At 35.3% G+C, this 12,360-nt stretch overlaps 1 protein-coding gene across 3 annotated transcripts; it reads left to right on the forward strand.

Moving 5' to 3' along the window:
- Positions 1-291: 291 nt before the first annotated feature.
- Positions 292-10,299, forward strand: LOC107717772 (toll-like receptor 2). 3 transcript variants are annotated; one of them, XM_016524616.1, is made up of 5 exons: positions 292-447; positions 2,446-2,526; positions 3,225-4,198; positions 5,490-6,666; positions 8,799-10,299. In XM_016524616.1, the coding sequence occupies exons 3-5, from the start codon at positions 3,246-3,248 to the stop codon at positions 9,240-9,242; spliced, it is 2,574 nt and encodes an 857-aa protein (XP_016380102.1). In that variant the 5' UTR covers positions 292-447; positions 2,446-2,526; positions 3,225-3,245; the 3' UTR covers positions 9,243-10,299. The 3 variants fall into 3 exon arrangements, with proteins under 3 accessions (XP_016380102.1, XP_016380101.1, XP_016380103.1); XM_016524615.1 differs by lacking the exon at positions 2,446-2,526 and having other exon boundaries at positions 292-484; XM_016524617.1 differs by lacking the exon at positions 2,446-2,526.
- The last annotated feature ends 2,061 nt before the right edge of the window (positions 10,300-12,360 follow it).

Consider the following 12,360-nt stretch of genomic DNA (forward strand, 5'->3'; position numbering starts at 1 on the left):
TGAAACATAAACGTACATATTTTGAGAAATGTCTCATACTTTTTCATACAATGGAAGTCTATGGTAACCAAAACTGTCATTCAACATTCTTCAAAATATTTTCTTTTGTGTTACACAGAAGAAGGAATTCATACAGGTTTGGAACGACATGAGGGTGAGTAAATGATGACAGAATATCCATTGCTGGGTGAATATCCCTTTAGTGAGATTCCCCCCCCCAAAAAAAACAGCCGTTCTCTTTCACGTAACACAGCTGAATAACTGAACCATTACGGGGCGGAACATCACCGCTTACAGTTTTAGCACAGACAGCACAACCCAGGCACAGATTGAAGGAAGGAAATCTGATACGATGTGCTCGAACTTCCCTTGAACATTTTTGTTGATTCATCTAAAGTGTCCACTGCGGGAACCTCTGGACCAACTTTATGAGAGTCGACTTACAAGGTTTGAAAACTCTTTTTTTTTTCCCAGATCGACAGAGGTGAGCATTAATTTGTCTTATATATTGTATTATAAAAAGGAGCACGCTATGCTATGCCTGTTTTTGATAAATCTGCCTTCTGCAAAATTAACTACCGACTTTAAATCTATTGGTCCGTATATGTAGCTAACAGTCGCTAACTAAAATCCACCTGTGTTTGTATTAGCTACCCGTGTGTTTGTCTTCAAACGTTTATCAAATTAATCAAATCTTAAAGACTCGTGTAGGCTACTAACGGAAGCAACTTTATAAACACCGTTTTCTCCCTCCTCGTCGATTTTCTCCCTCCTGCTCGTTTTTATTAGCACAATATTTATTCTAGTGTCAGTGCAATATAACCTACCCAACCAAACGCTGAATAGCGAATTTTCGCGAGCTTGACGTCCTGAAGCACTGCTGAAGGACTCTTGAACAGGTGTGCTTTTTTCCCCAGGTCAAACACACGTGTTTGCCTGAGTACAAAGCTGAGTACTGTTGTAGGCAGGGGAGAGTGGGGACGGTTGCAACAGTTTTTGCATTTCCTTCAGTTTATCAGAGACGGTTTGTATTGGAAAGCCAAAATTTTAATACATTAAAGCCACATCTGTCAGCTACCCACCTACACTGCTGAAACGTGTACATATGATAATATACATACAATTTATAGCTACTTGAATAGACCAAGTCAAATGTTGCGACATTCATTAATATGTAATTAAAATCATTCTTAAATATCATTTTGCAATTTCTTTATTTTATTTGTGCACAGATAGGGTCTTCAATAAGTTAAACTGGCTGTATAAAAACAAAGAATAGTAAATGGGGAAAAAAACTTTTTCTAGAAACAAGTAACAACAATATTTTGGTTAATTATTACAATACATTTGAACTACAAAATATTAATTAAATCAAAATCAAGACTAAAATTTAATAATAGCCTACTTCTGTTAACTTCTGTGACAGTTTACTGAACTGGGTTGCATAAACATAGCCACTATATTAAGACAGTTTGACTAACTAGCAGTTAACCAAGTGGTAATCAGTCTTACTTTTCAGATTCAAATTAGACAAATCTACCATTATTTATTAAACTGACTTTATAAGTAAGTGTGTGTGTGTGTGTGTGTGTGTGTGACAAAGAGAGGGTGAGAGAGAAGGAAATAAGTCCACATTAGACTAAATGATTTAAAAAAATAACTATTTACTAAAAAAAAAGGTGAGATACCTGACTATTGAAAGGGGTTCTTTATTAATCCATAAAATGACAATTTTGTAATTTTATGGCAAGCTTTTACATCAATGTTGTGGTAAGGAACAGCATGTTGGGACAGTTCCAACAACGTGTTTCAATGGTCCCTACACTAACAGCCATGATAAAACTTCTTATACTAGCTTGACACAAGATCTTTGGCACATGTCAGCTATGTCTTTACAATGCTTCACGCAAACAGCTTAGACAGTATGACAAAAAATCTGATCACAAAAAAATTTACTTTTTTACCATGAAAATTATTTTTTGAAGAAGGAATGGTCACATGTGGCTGCTTTCTTCCAGGAAGGATAAGGGGCTAATTGAGCATGTGCAGTATGAACTGTAGATCATCCTGATTGAAGAAATAAGCCATGTTTCAACTGCCCCTTGTTGCAACCATGCCCACTCTCCCCTAAATTATAAACAGAAAAATTGTTAGGAAAAAAAAAATGAAAATCCTGCTATGCAGATGAAACATTGAATCCCTTAATAGAATTCGGCAAGGAACCTTTTTTTCCGATAAGGAAGTAAAGACAATAATGAAGGGTCTGTTATAGAGGGCAGAGCTACTTTAGGTTAATAATTTCCTTTTTCATGTCCTTGGCAGAAATATTGATTTGCGCATTAAGTCACATGGCAAATAGGTGTTTAATTATTACTGTGCATAAGCATTGCACTCTCATTAGGACTCTTTAAGACATTTTGACTGACTATTCACTCTTTCTGAAAGATGAAGTTGGAAGGTTTATTGTGGATTGCTGCTTTTTCCACAAACCCAGACTTTGAAAAACTACAGGTTCTCATGTAAAAGGTAAAATATTTCTTTTTTAATTGTTGGCTTTTATAGTGTAAAGAAATCATGTAAAATAAATCAAGTATAACTATAACTATTAATCAGGATGTTTGCCATATTTTCATATTCGCATAGCAACATTAGGATTGATTTTGAGATATGCTCACATTTTCAAAAGTCAACATTAGACATTGTTGTGAACAAAGTGTATTGTGAGAACATTTCATTTTTCCAACAACTGAAAACTGACACTATGACTGATTCACGACTGAATAGAACCATTTATTGTCTGCCAACTTCTTTCTCATTTCTTCATTGTCAGCCATGCTTACATAGCTATTACATATATAATTATGTTCCTGTGGCTCAGTGGTAGAGCATTGCTTTAGCAGCGCAAAAAAGTTTGTGGGTTCAATTCCCAGGGAACACACATACTGGTAAAAAATGTATAGCCTGAATGCACTGTAAGTCACTTTGGACAAAAGCATCTGCTAAATTCATAAATAATTAATTAATAATAATTATACTGTAGTTATAATAATTTCTTATCCTTTCCAGTAAACACGGCATATTTAAGTGAATTCTGAGCTTGATTTGCTTGCTTCACCATGTCCATGTCATTAAGCATCCTTATTATTCTAACATAAATTAAAATGCTGAAACTGAACGGTTGGGTTGCTAATAACGGAAATATTTTTCCATATCCTCTGTTTCAGATCTAAGCAAAGCCCGCGAGAATGTTTGTTTCACTGGCTTTGCTTCTCAGCCTCCAGGCAGTTGTGCACATTAAACCAGCTAAAGCCAAGCTGCCCTGTACAATAACATCTGATAGGCGTTCAGCAGACTGTAAAGGTCTACGGCTGGACCATGTGCCTATAACAAATCTGCCTGCCTCTCTGGAAGAACTCGACCTGTCTTTCAATACCATACAGGTCATCAGCAAACAAGATTTTTTCAAATTTAGTCATCTGCGAGTCCTCAAGCTTAATTTCAACAACATCACTCTGATTGTGGATGATGCCTTTCAGGGAAACATTTTTTTGGAGAATCTAAACTTATTTAATAACTCTCTGAGAGAAATTCCATTTAAAGCTCTTGAGCCGCTCAAAAATGTGAAGGTTTTAGAAATGTCCAATAATTTGTACACTCAAGCATCTCTGGATGCTTCTTTTTTGAAGTTCACCCAGTTAAAAGTGCTGTCCATTGGTGGATCCCTGGTCAGTAGTTTGGGAAGCCGTGACATTTATGTGTTGAAGTATATCTCATTGGACAAGTTTGCTATTAAAACTGCCACTGGTTTTAAAAGTTATGAACCTGGGTATTTCAGCTACCTTAACACAAAAAACTTGTGGCTCGATATAGCGTTTGACAAAAACCCAGATATACTTCCTATGATATTGAAAGATCTGGCAAATAAGACTTTTGATGTGCTACGTTTCCGAAACCTTTTTGAATTTCAGTACTATACTGGTAAACAGGATATTTTTTATGGCCTGCGGTATGTAAAGACTCAACTCCTAACCTTCTATCGAGGTAAATTCAATGAGGAAGTTATGAGAATGGCTCTGGTAAATGTGGAAATCAGTTCAATCAAAGGCCTGGAACTGCTGCTCATCGACTTTGCTCGTTCACAGAATATAACACAGGGATCCAGTGTGACGAACTTGACCTTGGAAAAGCTTGTGCTCTCGTAAGTTATATTAACTTCTATATTTTTCAATGTTGATTTAAAAATGCTTAAATATTTATCCTAATGTTAAGGTTTTTTTTGTTGTTTTTGTTTTTTATTGTAAGATTTAAAAAAAAACGTGTATATTTCAGGAACTGAAAACCAGATCCTTGTTAGAACCCTTTCCATTTTTCCCAAAAAACAAAAACGGGATCAAATTACGTTTGTTGCTTTTACCATTACATTGTAATAAAATACTCTACTAAGATACTGTTTTTTTTGTTGTTGTTGTTGTTTTGTGAATCATCAAATACAGTACATGTAGCTTACAATTAACTGTGGGACTTAAATCAGTGAAGTCACTGACTAGTTGTTCATATGATAAAGATATACGTTATGTGGTATTTTTCAGTGGCATTTATTAAAAATAAAATAATGAAATATGTTACCACATATTTCCTGGTGTATATATAGTTAAGGCTTCTTAACTAGAAGGCTTAACTTTTGCAAGAAATTCTTAACCTTTATTTAACCAGGAAAACCTCTCTGAGAATAAAAATCTCTTTCATGGGAGTGTCCTGGCCAAAATGGGCAGCGATACAATTAGTTTCATCACAAATTTACAAAACAAAAACAGACCAAGAACACTTAAAACAATTACATATCATTGAGTCATCTTCCATTTGTCGAATAACTGTTTTAAAATTATCCACAGACAGCAAATTTTGTAATTTCAATTTCAGTTAAAGAAGATTCCAGTCAGACGGAGCTGCATACATAAAAGCCTTCTTACCCAGTTCAGTTCGAACAAAAGGAACAGAGAGAGTATAACAATTTTAAGAACGAAGGAAATATTTCTCAAAATTTTTTCCGTTGTATAAAGCAACAAAGATATGGAGGCATCATCCCCAAGATGGCTTTATAAATGATTAAATACCAGTGCATTTTTCTTCTGATAGACAAAGAAGGCCAAGCTACTCTGTTATACAAAGTACAAATTCCGAGTATGGGTCACCATATATGGCCACACGTCACTTCACTTTCACTTTGTGTTGTCACGGAACTTCTTGTACAGCAAGTGGTGCAACTACAAACTCTTCTTTGCCCAACAATTAGTATATTTATTTCTTAAAAGTACAAAAATAATTGTTAATGGAACCATCAAGGAATCAGAATCATTAAGAGGAATTGGAAAAGGAATGATTAAATTCTTCATGATTCTCATTCCTACATATAAATCTGTATTTATTTTTCATCAAAGAATTCTCATCGTCTTAATTGTTTTGATCTTGCTTGCTGTTTTGTTCTACAGGGACATCAGTAATCCAGATATAATGCGCTTCGACTGGAGCTTTACCTGGCTTAATCATGTCCGCCAATTCATTGTATGGAATGTGAACTTCAACAGCGTGCCGTGCGATTCATGGCAGGAGATGAAAAGTGTTGAGCTTCTGGACATCTCTAACAACCAGCTGAGGGACAGTTATATTTATAACCCGCTATGTGACACTAGAAACACACTACACAAGCTTGAAACATTCAACGTCAGCCGTAATCGACTTACCAGCCTCAGTGACTTGGCATCTCTGACCAAAGACTTTGTCAAGCTGACTACAGTCGATATGAGCCACAACCAGCTGCAATATATGGGAAATCATGCCTGTTACTGGAGACAGACCATTACCAAAGTAATCGCTCATCATAATAGTCTGACGAGCGACAGTTTTAAGTGCCTTCCCACTTCTGTAAGCTTCCTCGATCTTTCATACAGCAGCCTAGACCAGCTTGACATGGACTATTTTAATAAGGCATCCAATCTGACTGAGCTCCTCCTCAGCAGCAACAAGATCAAGTTCATCCCTTCCGGCTGGAGGAATCAATACTTGAGGACGCTCGCTTTAGATGGAAACTCCTTTGGACTTGTTAGCATGAGTTCTTTTAAGGACATGCCTAGCCTAAGTGTCCTGACCGCAGGCAACAACCCTTACCACTGTATCTGTGATCTCTATACCTTCATACAGGAAACCACAAACAAGGGCATGGTGACCATCACAGACTGGCCAAACAACTACAAGTGTTACCATCCCGAGCATCTTCTTAACACAATGGTATCACAATACTTCCCTGGTCATTTAGCCTGTAATATTACACTCGTTATCATCATCTCTGTGTCAACAACAGTGGTCGTTGTCCTTGGTCTCATGCTTCTGTGCTACATTTTTCACGTGCCATGGTACATTAAAGCTACATACCAAATCATCAGAACCAAGTACAGGGCCCATAAAGAAGGTTCAGGTCAGGCTGTGGACTACACCTTTCATGCTTTCATCTCTTACAGTCACGTGGATGCAGACTGGGTTCGAAACCAGCTGCTCCCTTGTTTAGAGAATTCTAAGCCTCCTTACCGCCTCTGCATCCATGAAAGAGACTTCACTCCAGGGAAGTGGATCATTGACAACATCATTGAAAACATTGAAGATAGTCATAAGGTGCGTCCACACACATTTATGTTCTTCAAAGATGCCTGTTTACAAAAGAAACATGCAATGTCAGCATTCTTGAAATTGTTGGAATAAGGATTATCCAAAATCACAAAAGTGTAGTTTGCATGTAAATATCTAAGCCTTCGAATTATAGAAGCCTATTTCCATCTCAGAGTAAAAAAATAAAACGTTCATTATATATCTCAGAATTGCAATGTTATTTCCCATAACTATGACTTCATATCTCACAGTTGTAACATCATATACTACCAAGTTTAGTCGTTAGGATTTTTAAAATGTTTTTGAAAAAGTCTCTTATGTTCACAAAGGCTGTATTCATTTGATAAAAAATATAGCAATAAATATTGTGAAATATTATTAACATTTTAAATCATTCATATTTTGTTACAGTTTAAAATGTGGCTTTTTCATGTGATGGCAATGCTGAATTTTCAGAAGCCATTACTCCAGTCTTCAGTGTCACATGGTTTTTCATAAATTATTCTAATATGCTGCTTTGATGCTCATAAAACATTTTTTATTATTATTAATGGTAAAAACAATTGTACTGTTTAATTTTTTTGTGGAAACCGCAAATTTTTTTTTTTCAAAGGATACTTTGATGAATATAAAGAAGTTATTTGAAATAGAAATAATTTGTACACAAATGTAAAAGTCTTTACTGTCACTTTTGATCAATTGATCCTTGCTGAATAAAAGTATCAACTTCCTTAAAAAAAACTTCAAACATTTGAACAGTTGTGTGCAGTGTGACGCAACATGACTATTCATCATATCTAACACTTGTAACTTTATATCACATAGTGTAACTTTATGGCCCAGTTTCATAGACAGGGCTTAGCCTAAACCAGGATTAGGCCATAGTTAAATTAGGACATTTAAGTCATTTTTATAAACGTGCCTTAGAAAAAAAAGCATTACTGGTGTGCATCTTGAGACAAAACAAAGGCACTGATATATTTTAAGATCAGTCAGTGCAAGTTTCTTTCATTTGAAACAGCTCAGACTTACATTTTAGTCTAGGACTAGGCTTAAGTCTTGTCTGTGAAACCGGGGGTATATGTTGCAAGTGCAGCTTTATTTATATTCTTAACTTTATATTACACAATGTGACTTTATTTCATATTGTAAATTTATCACAATTACTTTATTTTAATTTCTTTAATCTGAGGTGGAAATGAGCTTTCATATAAAATAACCCCTAAAAATAAATTAGAGAGCAACTAAATCAACAAAATGTGGAAAAAAGTGCTGAAACATCTTCAGTGTCACATGGTTTTTCATAAATTATTCTAATATGCTGCTTTGATGCTCATAAAACATTTTTTATTATTATTAATGGTAAAAACAATTGTACTGTTTAATATTTTTTGTGGAAACCGCAAATTTTTTTTTTTCAAAGGATACTTTGATGAATAGAAAGAAGTTATTTGAAATAGAAATCATTTGTACACAAATGTAAAAGTCTTTACTGTCACTTTTGATCAATTGATCCTTGCTGAATAAAAGTATTAACTTCCTTAAAAAAAACTTCAAACATTTGAACAGTTGTGTGCAGTGTGACGCAACATGACTATTCATCATATCTAACACTTGTAACTTTATATCACATAGTGTAACTTTATGGCCCAGTTTCATAGACAGGGCTTAGCCTAAACCAGGATTAGGCCATAGTTAAATTAGGACATTTAAGTCATTTTTATAAACGTGCCTTAGAAAAAAAAGCATTACTGGTGTGCATCTTGAGACAAAACAAAGGCACTGATATATTTTAAGATCAGTCAGTGCAAGTTTCTTTCATTTGAAACAGCTCAGACTTACATTTTAGTCTAGGACTAGGCTTAAGTCTTGTCTGTGAAACCGGGGGTATATGTTGCAAGTGCAGCTTTATTTATATTCTTAACTTTATATTACACAATGTGACTTTATTTCATATTGTAAATTTATCACAATTACTTTATTTTAATTTCTTTAATCTGAGGTGGAAATGAGCTTTCATATAAAATAACCCCTAAAAATAAATTAGAGAGCAACTAAATCAACAAAATGTGGAAAAAAGTGCTGAAACATTTTATAAATTCCCAAACAGCATCCTAACATGTTTTCTTGTTATTAAGGTAATCTTCGTGTTGTCACGGAACTTTGTGAACAGTGAGTGGTGCAACTACGAGCTCTACTTCGCCCAACAACGGGCCATTGGCAAGACATTCAGTGATGTCATCCTGATTCTGAAGGAGCCCATAGATCCCACTTCTCTTCCCAGTAAATACTGCAAGCTCAAAAAGATGCTCAATACCAAAACCTACCTAGAGTGGCCCCAGCAACCCACAGAACAGAGCTTTTTCTGGGTCCAGCTGAGGAGTGTTCTGGGCAAACCAAACATAACAAGACAGCGTACGACCAGCCGGCATAGCCGCCTGTCTTCAATGAGGTCTGTCTCCCTGATTGAGCTGCCACAGGACCAGAGTTCTGCAGATACTAAAGGTACAGATGAAGATGGCCACCAAATCAATGATCAGCCTTCTAATAGATGCCAACAGACTTTAAGAGAACTTGCTTGAAGGACATAAATAATATATCAGTGGCAGAGATGACCAAACAACATGCATCTTTTATTTTCCCGACATTCAAAATATGACATGCATTATGGTAACTGATCTGCAATTATGTTCAGCTAAGAATCGTCTAAACCGGTTTGTCTGACACTCTGACTCATTGGTTGCGGAAAGACTGGAAAAAGATCATTCTGACTCATATGTTCAGTCAGTAAGCAAAACAAACAACTAGAGAGATCTAGACAGTCATTTACTGACCTAGTAGCCCATAGCATACACAACAACACACATGCTCACTCTGACAATCAATACAGTTCTATTTACTTTAGTATGCAAGTATATATACTTATCTTAATTAGGGTAGTGAACTGCAATACTGTTCCCTCACCTTATGCCAGTATCTAATTATGTCATGAAATAATGTTTTAATATATTTTAATGAAAATATTTAACTTTTAAAACAAAAATTATTTTGTAAATACAGACTATTTTCAGATTTTATACATCCATTTTCTTTGCCAGACTTTTAAATGTCTCTAATTTTTTTAACACATAAATGTATTTTGTATCTGTGAATTTGTGATTAAAAATGTGATACCTTCTTTTTTAGATTATTACTTCATGGAATGATAAAAAACTAACGGTGTTGTCAGGACTATGAATATATAGATAGAGAAACAGATGTTCAGAAAATCATTATATGATAAAGTTGCCATGGTAACCAAATAAAATAGTATAATTCTTGTAAAAAAAAAAAAATAATATATATATATAAATCTAGGCATAATATAAATCTCAAGGCAGTTTGAATATCATTTCACTGTCATTCCATTATTCTTTATGATCCGGATTAAGCATAACCTGTGCCCCTCCCTCCAAATTTGATATCCCCATAGCTAACTTCACATTCAACTCCAGTAATTATATTTTTATGTCTGTTCTATCTAGTTGTAAATCATGAATCATAAAATGTAATTTACTGAACAGATGGATCCTTGCAAATAAACAAGAAGCTATGACGCATCATGTTATTCGATTTGCAGCCTCATAAGTTTTACTTTCTCACGTGATTTTTTTTTCTCCGTGGAAACATTCAGCGTGATAAATGTGGCAGATGTTTAGTCATCACTATTTTGTGTGTGTTGGTGTGGGTGATACCGCTTTTACTTTAGTGTTATTTTAATATCAGTGATATAGTATTACAGTTTTTGTTAATATTTTGAAGTAGATTTTATTTTTATATTTTCTGTTTGTGCTTTACTTTTAGTAATGTAGTTGTTTTTGTAATTTTATTTAGTTCATTTTATATAATTTTCATAAATTTTTATTTATAGTTTTAGTTTATTTAGTTTTAGTTATGTTAGTACTTCAGGTTAAGCTAAATGAAAATGAAAAATGTAGCCTGAAATAAAATATAAGTTTTTTTTTTAATATTTAAATTGATTTTAGTTGTTTCTTTGCTTCAATAATGGAAATGTTTTTGTTTTAAGTTTAGTTAACAATAATAACCTTGATAACAACAATTGCAATTTTTTTCAAAAACAAATACAGTTTTATATGTCATTAATAGATTAATTCTAGTCACATGTATTAGTGTGATAATGAAACACCAACTTGTGCTGCCAAAAACATGCCTCACTCCACCTCATAACATTGCACAACATCAGATTCCTTTAGCCTGATATCATTTGACCTGGTTTAAACCTTAGACTGAACCAAAAAATCTTTTAATAAAATGAAAAGTGAGTAGGCTACTTCAGGTGAGATCTGAGATTGAAGGATGCCAGGAATTCACTAGTTGGCCTCAAGAGTCATGCTTCAAGTTCCAGCACATGGGTAAGCATAGCATAGCCTCACACTGAGTCTTTCCTGACAAATCAGCAATCATCAAAATCATAGCTTTGTGAATTCATTGTATCTTTGACTGGGTTAGTGTACTATTCAAAGCCATGGCACCTGGTTGCACTATTGTTGCGTTTGATAAGGATCACACCGACACAGCGAGTAGCATCAACTTATCGTATCTTTTTACTTAACCTCTCTGTTTCAGACCCCAGTAAACGAGCACATACATTGGTCAGGCATGACAGAATGCTTTCAGCACAATCAAACTCGATGCATCACTGAACACTAACTCAATGCATTATCAAACAACACTTGTGTGAGAACACAACACTAGTGCCATCAAACAGAATTACAAAAATTGCGAACAGGTCAAACACGTCCAAGTCTACAATTGGTCAACTAAACAGACAGTCCCACCTCAAACTCACACCGTTGGTCTAATGTATTGAAGTTGGGCTCAAACAAACAGAACAGTGATTTGCATCACAGTGTTTACTTTTAGTTGGTGGGTAAGACAACTGACATGATCAGAAAATGATATACTTTACCTATAAAAATTACACTTACAGTCACTAATTTCCTTGTGAGTCATGTTAAAGCGGGCAGAGAAACCATCTTTGGCCACAGCCATGTCAGTGTGGAAGGAAAGCGACAGAAGACCTGTGGAAGACTGGATCTCTGGAGGGATCTTCGTGCCACAGTATCGTCCGATCAGGGGTCCCACTGAACACAAGAAAAGGGGAAAAAGAACTGATTTGAGATCAGTTAGAGAGGCTAGAAGCATTTCTTAGTGTGAAGTGGATCTGCTGAGGCATCGCGTGCCTCAAATTCCCTCAGCTCCATGGATTATGAGCTTTCCTCATAGTATTCCTCTGATTTCTCTCCTACTTATCCCTGATTTACTGTCCCTCTCCCTTGCTCCTGTGATCCCTGGATGTCAGCACAACAAGAGCTGAGTTTGATCCCAGACTGATAGTGTGTGAAATGGGAAGTGATGAAATTTGAGTTACTGTGTGAGTAGTTGAGATGTTCAGTTCACAATACTATGAACGCTATCTTCTACACAGTATTTGTGCGACTTGATAAAAGAAATGAGAGGAAAAACGTAAAAAGGAAAACAAAAAAAAACTAGGGCTGCACGATAAATCGCATGCGATATTTAACGCGCATCTTATCAGTAAAGCCGGCATTTAGCAGCATTAACTACACAGAGCCGTTGTTCACTGACGAGCTGCGCAAAAAATCGCGCGAATATGAACGTGGTTTTGCGCAGCTCGTC

The sequence above is a fragment of the Sinocyclocheilus rhinocerous genome, unplaced genomic scaffold, assembly GCF_001515625.1.
Source record: "Sinocyclocheilus rhinocerous isolate Xijiao unplaced genomic scaffold, SAMN03320098_v1.1 scaffold1204, whole genome shotgun sequence".
Lineage (NCBI taxonomy): Eukaryota > Metazoa > Chordata > Actinopteri > Cypriniformes > Cyprinidae > Sinocyclocheilus > Sinocyclocheilus rhinocerous.

What these genes read in the sequence shown, in the direction of transcription:
- LOC107717772 (XM_016524615.1), top strand. Translation starts at nt 3,246, where the DNA reads ATGTTTGTTTCACTGGCTTTGCTTCTCAGCCTCCAGGCAGTTGTGCAC. An exon ending in TTGGAAAAGCTTGTGCTCTC is followed by an intron (nt 4,199 to 5,489) that starts GTAAGTTATATT and finishes TTTGTTCTACAG; the next exon opens with GGACATCAGTAATCCAGATA. An exon ending in ACATTGAAGATAGTCATAAG is followed by an intron (nt 6,667 to 8,798) that starts GTGCGTCCACAC and finishes CTTGTTATTAAG; the next exon opens with GTAATCTTCGTGTTGTCACG.